The sequence below is a fragment of the Sarcophilus harrisii genome, chromosome 5 (assembly GCF_902635505.1).
Source record: "Sarcophilus harrisii chromosome 5, mSarHar1.11, whole genome shotgun sequence".
Taxonomy (NCBI): domain Eukaryota; kingdom Metazoa; phylum Chordata; class Mammalia; order Dasyuromorphia; family Dasyuridae; genus Sarcophilus; species Sarcophilus harrisii.
The window spans coordinates 83,037,059-83,053,543 of NC_045430.1; the positions used below are offsets into that span (position 1 = coordinate 83,037,059).

General features: G+C 42.8%; 2 protein-coding genes across 5 annotated transcripts; one reads left to right on the top strand and one right to left on the bottom strand.

Annotated features, from left to right (window-relative positions):
* Positions 1-495: 495 nt before the first annotated feature.
* Positions 496-3,265, top strand: DDIT3 (DNA damage inducible transcript 3). Of its 2 annotated transcripts, none has more exons than XM_012551543.3 (4): positions 496-744; positions 2,025-2,072; positions 2,402-2,557; positions 2,743-3,265. In XM_012551543.3, exons 3-4 carry the CDS (start codon positions 2,420-2,422, stop codon positions 3,115-3,117), a joined length of 513 nt encoding a protein of 170 aa, XP_012406997.1. In that variant the 5' UTR covers positions 496-744; positions 2,025-2,072; positions 2,402-2,419; the 3' UTR covers positions 3,118-3,265. The 2 variants fall into 2 exon arrangements, with proteins under 2 accessions (XP_012406997.1, XP_003772329.1); XM_003772281.4 differs by having other exon boundaries at positions 497-738.
* Positions 3,202-16,217, bottom strand: MARS1 (methionyl-tRNA synthetase 1). 3 transcript variants are annotated; one of them, XM_003772280.4, is made up of 22 exons: positions 16,005-16,217; positions 14,312-14,402; positions 13,615-13,693; positions 13,397-13,531; positions 13,234-13,309; positions 12,891-13,063; positions 12,586-12,698; positions 12,113-12,229; positions 11,355-11,558; positions 10,020-10,221; positions 9,677-9,751; positions 9,425-9,595; positions 9,088-9,183; positions 8,756-8,873; positions 6,355-6,568; positions 5,069-5,200; positions 4,850-4,954; positions 4,577-4,763; positions 3,893-3,964; positions 3,711-3,734; positions 3,519-3,602; positions 3,202-3,441 (listed from the first exon to the last, which is right to left on the bottom strand). In XM_003772280.4, exons 1-22 carry the CDS (start codon positions 16,111-16,113, stop codon positions 3,295-3,297), a joined length of 2,724 nt encoding a protein of 907 aa, XP_003772328.1. In that variant the 5' UTR covers positions 16,114-16,217; the 3' UTR covers positions 3,202-3,294. The 3 variants fall into 3 exon arrangements, with proteins under 3 accessions (XP_003772328.1, XP_012406996.1, XP_012406994.1); XM_012551542.3 differs by lacking the exon at positions 3,711-3,734; XM_012551540.3 differs by having other exon boundaries at positions 3,519-3,734.
* Between the last annotated feature and the right edge of the window lie 268 nt (positions 16,218-16,485).

Below are 16,485 nucleotides of genomic sequence, written 5' to 3' on the forward strand. Positions count from 1 at the left end.
AGGTGAAAGGTGAGAACTAAGATTTGGGGCTGGAGCGCGTCCAGGCCTCCTTCTGCCTCAAGACGCCCCGTCTGGGGGAGGTGGAGGAGATCGGGAAGGCCCCCTGCCACGCCGGGGCATTCGCAGGGCCCAGGGTGGGGCGGTTGGCCGGTTCTGGCAGTTGGGAGCCCGCGGCTCCAGGCCTCTCCAGCTCCCGCCTCCTACAGCTCTCCACAGGCCGTGCGCGTGCGCGTGCGCGCGCGAAGGCACCGGTTGCCAAACATTGCATCATCTCCGCCCTCCTTTCCTCGTTTACTCCATCTCCCTCCCGCTCCCAGCCCCACACCCCTCCTCCCTCTCCCTTCATTCCTCTTATCCTCCCAGTTCGAGCTCGTGCGCGCGCGCGCACTCGTATGACTCACACAATCTCCCCAAAGCCTCGTGACCCGAAGCCACTTCCGGGTACAACGCGACTTCTATCCCCTCACTGGGGGGGCTGGAGAGGAGGGCCCTCGGAGCTCCTGAGTGGTGGAGGCCAGGGGGCGGGGCGGGGCCGAAGCTGGCGTGCCCCCCGCCTATTGGGTTGAGTCTTGAGATCCCGCCCTTCCTCAGGGAAGGGGGTAGGACCGCTTTAAAAAGCTTGGACCGAAGGCCTAGCCGAGGTCAGACGCTTGAGTACCAGACAAAGGATAGATGATGATGAAGATGACCTGGTGGCAGCGGCAAAGCCAGAACCAGAGCCGGGACCCGAGGAGAGAGGCGAGTGTCAGTCCCTATTTTCTCCCCTTTCGTGTCACTGCTCTCCCCAAATTAGGGATTCCACCCCCTACTCCGGGCGCTGCGTCCCCAAAACGTGAACTTCTCTTCCGGGGTCTTTTCTAACCACAAAGCATAAGCTCCTAATAAATTCAGGGTCCTGGAGAGCTCGTAACCTCCCCCAAAAAGCTGTGGGATTATCTTGTCCAAAATAGGAGAGGTTTTATGCCCTTCTTCCTCCTTTGGAAGGACGACCCCGCCCTCCCTCCCGTCGGACCCGGCTAAGTGAGGCTGCGGGATGCTGCTCTCTTTGGGTACCGGGGTGCTTCTTTGGGCGGCGAGGTGAGATTGGTCTGCAGAGGGGAGGAGACTGACCTCCGAGGGGAGCATGTCACCATTCGGCCAATCACAGGGAGAGGTGTCCAGAGCCCTCCCCTCAGCTGTTGCCCAAGCTTTGGATAATTTAGGATTGGGGCTGCAGCTGAGCTCACCCTTCTCTCCTGCCTGGTATCTGAGCTCTGTTTATTTTGTTGATTTGTGCCCTGCGTTCAACATGTTTCAGCAAAGAGAGAATTTTAGAAATAAAGGACGCTTAGAAAATTTTCAGATGACAACTCCAAGAGCGATTTCCTCTTACCCTGGCCTGGGAGCTTTATTAATGTAGCACAAATATTTCTCCAGTTTGGGGCACTCAGAATGTGATACTTCCAGCAGACTGGATTTTGCTTGCACTCCCTTATTGTGCCCCTTTCCAAGCAGTCCGATGTAACCATTGCATCAGGCCAGCCCCCTTCCTGACAATGGAGCCCTCTGGCCGGGGGCCTCACTGCTGATGAAAGCCCAGTCCTATATGCAGGAAGGCAAGGAGAGTCCCATGAGGAATTGACAGCCCGGCAGAGAAATACCGGGGGTGGTATTGCATCTGCAGCCTCCTGGGATCCCTGAAGCTGCTGCTGCTTGCCACCTCTGGGCTGCAGCTGTCCCTGCCTTGTCAAGGGGACTCAAAATCAGCAAACTGCCAGTCAAGTCCTTTCTCTAGCACTTAATTGTGTTCTAATTTGGATGCTAAGAAGGCTATGGCTTGCCTGGGACTTTTTCCATTATGCAATCAGGATGACAAATGCCAGCAACTAAAAATAAAGGTAACTGGGCTCCTTGACCACTACAGTACATGCACCTTAAAAAAAGGATGTCTGGATTCTAATTGACCAACTTGCAGACTGAGAAAAAACAGAGAAACAATCTTTCCAACCAGTCAGCTTATCTCTTTTTCTCTCTACCCTCTACAGTGTTCCAGAAGAAAGTCTATCTTCATACATCACCATACCTGAGAACAGGTAAAAAAAAAAAAAAAAAAAAAAAAAAAAAAAAAAAAAAGGCTCATTTCCCCTGGTCCAGTAACTCATAAATTATCGGATTCACTATTCTTTTTAATGACCTTGCCAGTTTTTATTGGAGGGGTGGGAGTATCTGGGAAATCTCCTCATGATTAGAATTTGGGGGCCCAGCTTCCATTAGGGTAAGAGTAGCATAAATGACAAGTTACTGTGTTACATAAACCCTTTTGTTCCATCAAGTACTGCATAAAAGTTGAGGTATTACCAGGAATGAGTATTTTTCCAGCTCATTTTGTGAAGCATTCTCATTGGCAACACTCTTTCCCCAGAGTCCGATCTAAGCAGAGATGGCAGCTGAATCACTGCCCTTCTCCTTTGGGACACTATCTAGCTGGGAGCTAGAGGCCTGGTATGAGGACCTACAAGAGGTGCTGTCCTCCGAAGAGAATGGAGGAACATATGTCCAACCCCCTGAAACAGAACAGGTAAAGCTGACAAAAGCAATTTCCCTGTTAAAACCCCTGGGATAGGGAATATACCTATTATTCCCACTTTACAGATGAGGAAGATGAGTAGCCCTAGACACAGCTACCAAGCACTGCAATGTAAGATATGGGTTCTTTATGGTGCACAGAAGGTTGTGTAACACCATCTTTTTGCTTTCTTGTAGGAAGAACTGAAAACCTTTACCACTCTGGACCCAGCCTCCCTGGTGTGGCTAGCTGAGGAGCCTGGGCCAGGGGGAATTACAAACAATGGCCAGAGCCCTTGCTCTCCTGAGTCTAGCCAGAGCTCACTGGCCCAGGAAGAAGAGGAGGACCAGGGGGAACGAGGAAGAAAGAGGAAGCGGAGGAACAGTGAGCAGTCCCCAGCTAGAAATCGGAAGCAAAGCGTGAAAGAAAAGGAACAGGAGAATGAACGGAAAGTGGCCCGTCTGGCTGCTGAAAATGAGCGCCTGAAGAGAGAGATCGAGCGATTGACCCAGGAGGTAGACATGACCCGCCAGGCCCTAATTGACCGAATGGTCAGCTTGCCCCAATCATGAATGGCTGGGCTTTGGAGGCCTTCCCTCCCTCTGCTCTCCCAAGTGCCAATCAGCAGCCCTACAGCCCCAAAGGAAGGCCCCATACCATGTATATAGATAATATTTATTACATTTGACCTGTGCATTAAAATGAATTCTACTCAAATCACATTTTGAGGGTATCCTAGGCTCTCTTTGTCATTTCTTCTTCTTGCCCTTTGATGCTTCCAGAGGTTTCCCTTCAGCCAGTGCCAGTTGTTGCTTTAGCTCCAGCAGCTTAGCCACCTCAGCAGTCACCTGGGCTTTGTCTGCCTTCTGGGCCTTCAGCTCTCGGACAATGTTGCCCTGAGAGATTATAGAGAAGATGAGGGAGAGTGGATATAGTCCCAATATTGGCCCTCCCCCCTTTTCCCTGAGCCTACCTGTTTTGTCACTGCATCTGTTAGTAACTTGATTTGCTCAGGATTTGCTATTTCTGTGGGGGCTTCTGCCTTGGAAACTTTAGCCTCAGGAAGAATAAAGGAATCGTTTTTACCCAATGCATAAATTATCCCTCCCCACATAGAAACATGCTTGCAATTATCCCTTTTAACAGCTCGAGGGAAAATAATTACCTTCAACTCCAAGGAATCTTCTAGCTAAGACAGGAAAAAGAGAAGGTAAGGTACCAATAGGATGAAAAGAACAGTGAGAGAAGGAGAGGAGGGCTTCTTGGATATAGAATGGTAGGAAGTGAAGACAAAGACTACATAACTAGCAGAGGAAAACGAGCATGGCTTCATTCCCTCTTTCTTACCTGGCCCCCTCCAAAGCGCTTTTTCAGGCTTTCAATCTGGTCATTTTCTAGCTTCTGAAACAAGGGACTGACCTGTGAGCAAAGAGAAGGTTAAGCCTGGTGCATCAAAGGAATGACAACTTTGTTACCTACCCTCCTTGAAGCTTTGAAGGAGTTTTAAAAGAAATAAAACCCAGATAAGGAATAAAGACTGATACCTTTTAGAGAAGATGATATACAGAATTCTAACCTAAGAGACCACAGAGGCCAAAGTATATATAAACAGGCTTTGGAGGAAGAAAAGCAGAAGTCAGGAGACAGCACTATGTGTGAATAATATCATCATAATCCTATCAATAAAGGCTACATGTAAATAATATATAATATAATAATCCTATCAATAATACAATGATAAAGGATCTCTTACATAACAAACAGAGGGCTGGAGCCAGATTAAATTAAACTTACGCAAATCTAATAAACACCATTTTTTAAAGGATGACAGTGAAAATAGATTGTAGAGTGAAACAGCTCAAGCTTAAATGCAAAAAAGAACGAGAATCGGAAACCTTGGGAACTTCATCCCTAAAATAAGAGCTGGGGGGGAAGGGGAAGGGAGGGGAGAGCAGGAAGGATAAAAAAGCCAAAACTTCAAAGAAAATAGAGACTTTCTGAAATGGTTTGTATGACTGAAAGACAACCTACTATACCAATCTGGTGCCCAGCAGGCAGAAAGCATGGGAAATTGGTAGGCAAGACAGCACAGGCTGCAGGTGGGAGCTGCAACTGGGTCTGGATAGTTGTGCTGACTGTAGGCATGTAGGGCTGCAACATGATGGAGAGCAAGGCAGCCATATTCACTGCCACACCTGTCACTGTGCCAGCACGGAGCCTGGGGAGGGTGGAGAAGATGTTAGTCTGGTGTTATAGGCATCTACAGCCTCTTATGAACGGGAAGATCCACTGAAAACATTTTACCTATCAGCCTCATTGCCCTTGATCCGCTTCCAGGGCTCATTCACTTGAATGTACTGGTTGCCATGTCGGGAGATAGTAAGGATACAGCGAAGGGCATCTCTAATCCTACAAGGGAATAGATAATACAAAACAGCTGAAGGTTTAACCCTAGAGGAATGAGGAAAAAAGCTTTCCCATTCTAGATAATCTGTGGAGGGAAGATGTGATTAGAGTACTCACCGAACTTTCTCTAGTAATTGGTGATATTGATGTAACTCCAATGTGATATGAGCAAGTAATCGCTGGTCATCTGGCGTTAGTGTCATCTTAGGCACACAGCCCCCAAAAAACTTGCATACAAACATCCCAGCTCTTTGGGGCAATGAGGAAGGAAGGAAACAAGTTGAGTTCAGACCTTCCCACCAAGGTTCAGCCAACAAACAAACAAACAAAAAACTCCACAGCCCTGAAATCCCCATTTCTATTAACCCACATTCCTTCAGCATTGGTAACTGAAACAAGTTCTGCATCATGGAATCTTAAAGATTATTCACTTTTAATTAGATACTCTAGGTTTATGTCTTAATGTTTCTTCTGTTTTTCCCCACCCCTCCTATGGGAGATTCAGCTCCCCAAGGCAGAAACTATACTTTTCTTTCTTTCTCCCCCAGTGTTAAGCCTTGGCTCCACACAATGGGCAGTCAATGTACATGCAGTGGTCACTTTATTTGTTTTTATAAAGTTTATCACTTAAATAATTGAAAAAGTAGACTTATGTGCTAATTTTATGGACAGTTGGAATTATCAACTGATGATATTATAACCTATATAAGATTACTACCAGATATCAAAGAAACACAGGGGAAAAAAGAATGGGAGACAGAACTAGTTTTTGATTCAAGACTGCTAGTTTCTTAGTTAACTACCCTAGGAGTTAAGAGGATTCTCATCCATGGGAGACATTCCTATGGCCTAGGCAAAGAATCGGGAGTAAGACTGGGAAGAAGATCACAAGGTACCAAAATTGCTACAGTGTGATGAGAGCTGACAGAAGCACACTCCTTTCTTTCATAGCCACCATTCTTAAAAACTTGAGAAAAAACTTCTCTCTAGCATATTTTTTCCTCTGTGGCATAAGATATTTGTAAAGATGTTTATAGTTTCATAAAACCAATAGAAGAGGATTTATTTTACATAAGTATTTTCAATCAATTTTTAATTTTTATGTCCATTAAAAGGTGAGAGAATCTGTAATTGATATTTCCCTTCACTTTGGCTTCTGTCTCCACCTTCTAACCCCATATAACTTTCTAACAATACCCCCCAAATCTATATATTCCCAGCCTGCTCTTTCAATTGCTTCACTTGGCCTCAGCCTCTTAATCCCCAATCCTTTCCAAAAGAAGGAAGTCAAATATCCCTTGCCATACCTTTCTCCCACCAGCCAGGAAACAAGAAAGCCACAGAACAAAATTCTTCCCCCAGTCACCTCTTCCCCCCAATTATTTTCCCATATTAAATCTCACCTGTTGATAAAGTTACCCAGGTTGTTAAGCAATTCAGAATTATTCTTGAGCATTAAGTCAGTCCAGGAGAATGAACTGTCCTGTCCTTCAGGGCGAACATAGAGCAGGTAGAAGCGCCAGATGTCAGAAGGGATGCCCGTGTTTTGGGCCATGTCCCCAAACACCCCCACACCTCGGCTCTTAGAGAACTTCCCATCCTCATAGTTCAGGTATTCTAAACAGAAAGGAGAAAATCAGGATGAATTTTTCCCTTCCTCTTTTCCACACATGTTCAGCACCCCTTGAATCCACCAATCATATTATTCCCACATTAGCAAAATTCCATCCATTTCCCATAATGCTAGATATCATTCTCCCCCCTCTCCCATATTAGGGAAATCTAACTGATTATCCATAATTCATGTACATTATATACAAATCTTGTCTTCCGAGATTCACCCAGGGACTATAAGAATCTAACTACAAAATATAAAACACTCTTTGCAGATAAAGTCAGACCTAAAAAGTTGGAGAGACATGAATTGCTCATAGGTTGGTTGAGCAAATGTGACAAAAATGACAGTATTGTACAGGACATGTTAGGATCCATCCTAACCCTGGGGACTAACCTATGAAAATTGCTAACAAAAACATTTTCTAAAATCACTAGACTTGTTGGGCCTATAGAAGAAACACTTGCCCAGTAAACTATTCCTCGAACCCAGGTAACCAAGTAGTTAAGCTACAATCTGAAAAAGATTGTTTTTAGCAGCCTTAGTATTCGCAACATGGCTAAGAGCCAACACTTTTATTATAAAAGTTTTCTTCCCCCAACCCTAATTGACAATTAGTTATCCAGGCTATTTGGTCCTCCCTCATTGTTGAAATAAAGCTTTGACTTAAAGAGAAACCTGTTCAAAGGTTCTCACTTCCAACTTGGAATCAAATGCTCTCCTCAGCAATATGACCTATATTGACTTACTTTATTTCAGTGCTGTACCAAATTCCTAAAAGAACAGTCTATGAAACTAGAAAAATAACAAAATTCAAATGGAGGAATAAAAAGATAAGAATCTCAAGAGTAATAGTGGGGGAAAACCAGTGCAAAGAAAATTAGTTCATCAGTACCAGATCTCAAACTATGCTATCAAGTAGTAAATATTTAAAAGGATCTGGTACTTATTGAAACAAAAAAGAAGCTGATCACAGGAACAATTATGTACAAAAAGTAAGAAGAAAAGACATAATAGCATAGTGTTTGACAAATCCAAGATCTCAGTTGCTGGGAGAAGGACTCACTCATGAAAACTACTAGAAAAACTGGAAAGCAATATGACATACCTCATATTATATGCCAAGAGATTTTTCAAAGGAATACATGACTTGGATATTAAAGTCAAATCTTAATGAAATTAGAGGAACAAGGAAGAAGTCTATGAATGGGCAAAAGTTCTATGACTAAACAAATGGGAGAAAAGGATCAGTCACACAAAATAAAATGTACAATTCTGATTAACTGTACATAAAATTCTAAAGGTTTTTTCACAAACAAAAGCTAACAAAAATTAGGAAAAAACTAGGTAACAAAGGAAAAAAATCCCTGCAACAATTTTTTCTAATTATAGGTCTCATTTACAAGACACACATACACATAAATATGTATGAAACTCATGCAAAATTATAAATCTAAGACCCCCAATGATAAATGATCAAAGGATATGAACAAGAAGTTTTCAAAGGAAGAAATCTAAGTTATCAACAACCATTGAAGGTAAAATGGTAACAAACTCATAAGACCTCTGAGTAAATTGATACAGAGCAAAGTTTACAGAGAAAAACAACCTTGAAAGAGTCTAGACAGCTGATGAACACAAAAGCATGAAAATAAAACACTCCACATCTCCAGCTAGAAAGGAAAAAGACAGAGATGTTCAGATATGTATGTAAATAGTATTGTGGGATTTCTTCTAGATTTAAAAAAAAAAAAAAAAAACTTGCTTGGGGTAGGACAGTAAACAAAAAAAGACAAATTAATTTTTAAACTGTGGTTTAGGGGAAATTTTTAAGTTTTAAAAGCAAAAAATAATTTGAAAAAAATTTTTTAAACATTTCTATATAGCCATGGTAAGAAAAGTGATAATTCTTCACTAAGTAGATCAGATAAAATCTACCCCGCTGCTGCTGAGTAGACCTTTCCATTAGGAAAAGGGCAGCTTTGTTCTCCTATGTGTCCTACCCCTGGTCCATCTTCAATTCTCTGGAATTTCTTATTTCTTTTCTCCTTGGCATAGAACTTACTAGTTCATTTCAACTCCCTCTCCAAAAACATCACCAAGATAGACATGGTCACTGACTTCATCCTCTCATTGTTCTTCAAAATCCCACTCTTGCTCCTACCCCTCTACCCCATCACTCAGGGCACCTGTGGCAATGAGGTGGCTGACCAGGGTATAGTTGTCTTCGGCTCCAAGGGCTGAGCAAGGAAAGACAACACTGTGGAAAGGGACGTTGTCTTTGGCCATGAACTGGTAGAGTTCTACCTGGGTAGTTTGAATAAAGAGAGAAATCTCAATGAAACCAGATATTCAGGAAAATAGAGACCACCCCTCACAACATACACATTCTCATTCTCATTCTCTCTCTCTTTCTCTCTACACACACACACACACACACACACACACACACACACACACTCACTCACTCACACATTTTCCTCCACCCATCCCAAAAACAGTAAGCTCAAATACAGCTTACCTGATCTGGATTTTTCCACCATCGTTCCCATTGGTCAGTATAGTTGGCTGTGATGGACAGATAGCCAATTGTGGCATCAAACCAAACATAAAATACCTGGAGAATTCGAAGAAGGGATATATGTTAAGAGGAGGATGGAGCAGAATGAGTGAAGAGAGAACAAGAGGATAAAAATGGTAACTGACAGTCAAGACTCATCAACCCAGGATCCACCTACTAAAACAACATAATCTCCCACAAACTCAATCCTACTGGGCCAAAGCCAATCCCAGGGCACAAAGACTTCAGAGCCAGTTTATTTGGAGAGGGAAGTAGGAAATTTTGCCAAACTTCTGACCTTGTCCTGGAACCCCTCTAAGGGCACAGGGGTACCCCATTTGAGGTCACGAGTTATACATCGTGGTTTGAGCCCATCCCGGAGCCATGAACGTGTGATGAATCGAGCATTGGGTGTCCAGTCACTGCTAGCTAGAGTCCTCCCCAACCACTCTTCCAGGCGTTTCTCCAGCTGAAGGAGAAGAATGCAATACTAAGAGAACAGAGAATGTACAAATCAATGATGTAACAGGAAAATGATGGGAGAATTTACCTTGGGCAGATCCAGGAACAAGTGCTGGGAAGATTTCACTACAGGGGATTCCCGGCAGATCTTACACTGAGGCTTCTGTAAGGAGAGAAAAGACAGGGAGAAAACCATGAATATGTAAAGCAAATTAGGGACACAGTCCCATGAAGAGCAAAACTTAAAGGGAAGACAAGAGGTCTTGGTGGGTGCAAAGTTCAGCTGGTAGATAACAAAAACAAGACTGAGGTGGAGATGAGAAGTGGGGAGGCTCTGAACTCTTAGCTGGAGAGTAAAAATAAGGAACATTATCAGACAAGGAGCTCAGTGAGAACAAGAAGCCCCATGTCTGTCTTGAATTCTTTCTCACCTTTAGCTCAATGGCATTGATGAGCTTGCCACATTTGTCACACTGGTCACCACGGGCCTCCTCATAACCACAGAAAGGGCATATGCCCTCCACAAATCGGTCAGCAAGGAAACGAGCACACCGCTCACACCGAAGCTGCTCTACTGTGTCCTTGAGCAAGAAGCCTCTCGACAGCAGCCTCTGGAAGATGTCTTGCGTGATCCTAGCAGGGTGCAAGAGGAAGAAGGGACACACAGGAAAAATTAAGAGGAAATGGGCCAAATTAGCATAGAGATTGCGCTGGTGCTTAAATAAACAAAAAGAGCCAGAAGGCCCAGAAAGGACTTGGCTTCATTGCTGTTCACTTTTTCCAATTAGCCTTTGGGTCACTCCTCAAAATACCATCATAATCTTTGATGAAAAGCTTTTCCTTCAATAAACTCTAAAGTTTGTATTTCTGTTGACAATACATTATTATTTTGTCTAATACATGATCATAGATTTGGACATAGAAGGAACTTTAGAGACCATTTAGCCCAAATCCACTTTACAGATGAGGAAACTTGAGGCCCAGTGACTTGCCTAAGATCACAAAACTAATAACAAGCAGAGTTTGGGATCTGAACGCTTATGTATTAGAAAGAAAGCTCTAGGCAATTAGGGATAATATCTATTTTTTAATGCAATCTAAGATATAACTACATACAGAAACTTAAAGACAAGGAATTTTAAGAGGGATAGTAAAGCATAATTTCCACACTTTATGAACAAAGGGAAGAAGGATAAGGGAAACAATAAGGAAAAACTTACTAGAATAAGTCATGCATTTTTTCCTTTTCTTTTCATCTTCCCTAACATTAGTATTCCTGCACTGGAAAAGTATAGGCTATACTCTTTGAAATTGTTTTATGTATGTATACTTTCTTTTACAACATGGCTATTATGGAAATGTTTCATATGACTTCACATATAGAAAGCTATCACAGGGCTTGCCCCTCAGGGGTGGGGAAGGGAATCAGGAACTTAAAAATTTTTTTTAAAAGGAGTGTTCAAGGGGCAGCTAGATGGTGCAGTGGTTAGAGCACCAGCCCTAAAGTCAGGAAGACCCGAGTTCAAATCCGACCTCAGATACTTAACACTTCCTAGCTGTATGAGTCTAGGCAAGTCACTTAATCCCAACTCCCTCAGCCAAAAAAAAAAAGTGTTCAAAATATTTTTACATATTTAATAAAATTGATAAAATGTATTTGAAAAAATAAATAACATTTTTCCAGCAGTTCATCAAGCCCCTCAACAGTTATCATTTCATATTCTCAGTGATCCCACCCACTCCATCCCCCTACCACAAGCGCCTACTTGGTCTGAAGGGGAGTGGTGGTCCGACCAAAGAAGTCAAAAGAAATGTTAAACCAACGGTAGATGCTGGCGTGGATGGTGTGGTACTTGTCACAGATCTGTTGGGGTGTCAAACCCTCCTCCATGGCTTTGGTTTCTGTTGCTGTCCCATACTCATCTGTCCCACACAAATACAATGTATTCCACTGGCGTAGTCGAGAATACCTTGAGGGCAACAGGACAGTCAAAAGGCACAATATATGCCTACACCAGTCTTGGCCCCAATCTCCCAAAAAAGCACATTTATTAAAAACCAATTGTATTATATTGTATTTAAGATATACTTTAACATGTTTAACATGTATAAGACTGCCTGCCATCTAGGGGAGGGGGTGGAGGGAAGGAAGGGAAAACTTGGAACAGAAGTGTTTGCAAGGGTCAAAGATAAAAAATACCCATACATATGTTCTGTCAATAAAAAGATATTTTTTAAAATTGCATACAAGGAATGGTTCTAGGTACCAGGAATATAATCATAAACACATTTTCCATCTTTTTACTAAGGCTTTTTTCTAGGCCCTACTTCCTGAAGAGCAGATTTTGCCTTCCAATCTCTCAGGCATTCAAGAAGCCCTTTCCCCTCTCCCAGCCCCAGGACGTTTGATTTTCCCTCAGAGGCAATTTCTCCCGTCAGCAATTCCTCTTCATATCACAGGAGTCCCCTATGAGCCCCTCAGGAGCTTCCCCACTCCAATCTTTTCCCCAACATCCAGATCTACCTGGCAAAGACATCAGCACTAAGGACACAACCAATGATGTTGCCAAGATGCGGGACATTGTTGACATATGGAAGGGCGCTGGTGATGAGCACATTCCTTTCTCCAGCTACTGGTAATCTAATGAAAAGGGGTGGAGGGAATACAGGACAGAGTGACAACCTGGCAGTTTGGAAGGTTAGATTCAAGACAAAGGGATCTGAGGGTTAGGACCCAGTTAGAAGACAAAGCACTGAGATAATCAAATTGCTTTAAAACATTAATACTTACAATAATGTATTTTTTTTTTCCTGTGGGTGCTTTCTACCTCCCTTGCAAAGCTACATATTGGGTATCACAAAAGCCTCAGTGCAGTTTTTTTTTTTTTTGTTTGTTTTGTTTTACTTTTTGGAAGGAGTCAGGATTAAGTGGTCATCCCCCAAAAGTCCCTGGACAATGAGGTAGAAGGAACAAAGGAAATACAAGTTCCAACTCACACTGGATTCTGCCGTGGTCTAAGTGTAGGCAGAGCTTCCAAACCTTGCTCCCAAATTGTTACCGCTATGACAATCTCCTCCTCAGAAAGCGTGTGAGCAGGCAGCTCATCCTCCTGTGGAAAGGAACCCCAGCCATGCCCCACCAAGTAAAATCAGTTGCCAGGGTACAGAAACCTCCCTCTTTCCTATCAAAAATGTCCACAAGTAACATTAACAGAGTCTATCTTCTAATCACTGTCATATACCACAGGCTTCCCAATCAAATGTGGGAAGCCCCACAAGTCTTTATTCTTCCCACCTCATACCTCAGGCTCATTACTGACAGGCCTTTCTAAGGGAACACTGGGCTGTGGTTGTTTTTGCAGATACGACCGGAAAGCCAAGATCCCCTGCTTTTTCAGGACAGATTCAACTGCCTGCTGGCATGGTTCCTGAACACTCAGGGTCCGGAACCAGGTCTGCAAGGCAGCAAGTTCATCTGGGTAGGAAAAGGGAAAAGAAGTCAGAAGCTCAGAATAAGGAAAGAAGATCCACTCCTAGAATCCTCCACCCTTAGTAGGCTTTCCAATATCCTACTTCCCACCTATTCAAATCCCTGAGCCCTAGCTCTCAAAGGCTGTAAAATTAAGTAATAAGTACAGTTCTCACCAGGGAGGTAAGTTGGATCCTGGAGTAAAGGGTACAGTGCTCCCCACAGAACAATATCAGCCAAAGATTCTGAATCCTTTATTGGGAAGAGAAACAACAAGTCTGACAACTTAGCTCTTCATGGAAAATTCCTTTCTCCCTGTACCTCCAAGCCCCAACTCACCCCAACCAGGAAAGGGCAGCTTCGTCGACTCAGACTGTGATCAATGTGGATCAATGCCCTTCGGACTGGAGAGAGGACATCCTCTCCCTTCTTTCCCTGGACCACCAAGTTGTAGAGGGCAACAGAAAGTGCAGGCTAAAGGAGGATGGAGAAAAACATAGAATTACTATTAGGAAATGGCTCTTAGCCCTCCTCACCTGTCAGGCCATAGCCCCTACCTGGAGCTCTGTTGTCTCCCATTCCAGCCACTGGTTAGTGAGGTCATCTTGTTCCCAACCAGATAACAAAAAGAAATACCTTATGGGAAAAGAAAAAGATGGGTTATTTTTTGTTCTGGTTTTTCTTTCCCAATGTGACTCATAAGGAAATAAGTTAAAAATGAGTGTATATGTATAATCTATATCAGATTGCTTGCTGTCTTAGGGAAGGTGAAGGTAAAGGAGGGAGAGAAAAAGTTTGGAATTAAAAATCTCACAAAAATCAATGTTGATAACTATCTTTACATGTAATTAAAAATGAAATACAAAATTTTTTTAAAGGAAAAAAAGAGATGGAGAATGAATTTAGGGATGGTGCCATCTATTTATGCCAATGATGGACTCATCCTCTTTCCTCCCATAATAGCACACAAAGCCAGAAAAGAGAAGCCATCACACTTTATTTCTTTTTTTTTTTAATTATTATTATAGCTTTTTATTTACAAGATATACGCAGAGGAAAATTTTCAGCATTGACAGCTGCAAATCTTTTTGTTCCAACTTTTTCCCTCCTTCCCCCGACCCCTTCCCCCAGATGGCAGGTTGACCAATACATGTTAAATATGTTAAAGCATAACACACTTTATTTCTTAATCTTCACCCACATTCTCCTCCCTCATCCCCGCGACCTCTTCGATATCCTCCAACCAAAACTTACCTGCAAATTGCACTAGTAGAAAAGAGGTAGCGGTCACTGTCTAGTTTCAAGACTGGAAGTTTAGGCCGAGTCAAGAACGGGACCACACGCTCTGATAAACAGACAGGAATGAGAACTGAATATGAATTCACCTACAACATACAAACCCAAGGGGAAGGAAAAGGCCAGAGAACAATCTTAGCGGAGAATTCCCAAAACAGGGTTACTGTGGGGAAAGGTGATTGGCAGTGACCAAGAATAGATTTCAGATTGACTCTAAATAACATTTAAACCCAATGGAAACTGAGATGAATCTTCTCCGATTCCTCCAGAACACTCATGACCTTCACCCTCAGAGCTCACAAAGTATGGAGCTGTTATAGCTATAACTCCTTTCATATTCTATTATGGTGCTCTTTCTTTGTATCTATTATTCCCTTGTGTATATATTGTAATATATTATTATATATTATATTGTAATGTTATATTGTATTAATTAAATTATATTGTATTGTAATATATCATTATATATTATATTGTATTAATTTATATTGTATTATATTGTAATATAGTATTATATATTATATTGTAATATATTATATTGTATTATAATATATTATTATATATTATATTGTATTATATTATTATATATTATATTGCAATATATTATACTATATTAATTAAATTACATTGTATTATATTGTAATATATTATTATATATTATTTTGAAATATATTATATTGTATTAAATTAAATTACATTGTATTATATTGTATTAATTAAATTACATTGTATTATATTGTAATATATTATTATATATTATTTTGTAATATATTGTATTAATTAAATTACATTGTATTATATTGCAATATATTGTATTAATTAAATTACATTGTATTATATTGTAATATATTATTATATATTATTTTGTAATATATTGTATTAATTAAATTACATTGTATTATATTGTAATATGTTATTATATATTATATTATTCCCTTGCCCATTCCAAAAGGGTTGGAGTTTGCCTTATCTAAACTTTGTACTTCTCCCAGATCCCAGCAAAGTTAAAAAGTACTGCTTGTGGAACTAATAAGCTTTTGTAGAAAAACGAAGAGTCCTATTAGACTAGTAGCAAGGGCTGGAGTCAAGTGAGAGGAATGACTGGACAGATCAGGTGGGACTGAATAAGTCGGTGCTGGAAGATACTTTCCAGTCCTCTCCAAGTCAGCGACTTCAGTTTAAAAATGAGGACGCTGTAGCGGAGAGGGAGGAACCCAACTAGGAAATGTCAGAGGCAGGATCTGAATTCAGGTCCTCCCGATCACATCCCGGGGCGGCTGGGGAAGGAGGGGCTGTGCCCTGAGGAGGCGGCCAGGGACTGAGAAGCGAGAGTGAGGCGTTGGGTTTGTTAGTTTGTGTTTAACACCAATGAACTTTTTTCCTTTTCTGAGACGGTTCGCGGGAGAGAAGCCGCAGGCGAACGTCAGCCCTAGAGAAGCAGTGAGCGGTGGCCCGCAGGAGGCTCCCAAAAGAAGGAATACATGGGGGCGGGGAGGAGACCGCGTGGGGGGGTCCTGCCAGGGTTGACTAGAGAACCTGAGGGAGACGGGGGAGGGGAGGGGGGGGGCTGGAGGAGACGTCATGGGGAGAGAAGGAGCCGGGGAAGCGGGGAGAAGGAGAGAATCTGGTATCCTGCGCCCCATCCCGGTACCTTCGGGGCCCACGGTGCTGATGAGCAGCTTGCCTCTGGCCCCCGCCCGCCCAGCCGCGGCCAGCACAGGCAGGTTCCCCGGGGCGCCGTCGCTCACGAAAAGCTGCATTCTGCCTCCGCGCAGCCGCTGATGCAACAGGAACCGGCTTGCCCGGCCCTCGCACTCCGGCCTCCGCAGACTTACTCCTCCGCCGCCGCAATGCACGCAGGGAAGGGAAGTTTCCAATCCAGCAGCGCCACGGGTTTTCCAGCGAAGGGAAGACTTCAACCCCCACAATGCATCAGCAACGGAAGCGGAAGCGACTACGCCGAAACCATAGAGACAAGAGTTGACGATAGAGCAGTCCGCTTCTTTCCGTGCCTGGCCTGTTTTTCCTCACGTTTAAGCCTCTACTGTTAACCAGCTTAGACAGAGCCTTTGTACGCTCGTGGCGCACGCCATTGCAGCCACTAAGTTACACCCTAGAAGCATTTGTAGCAG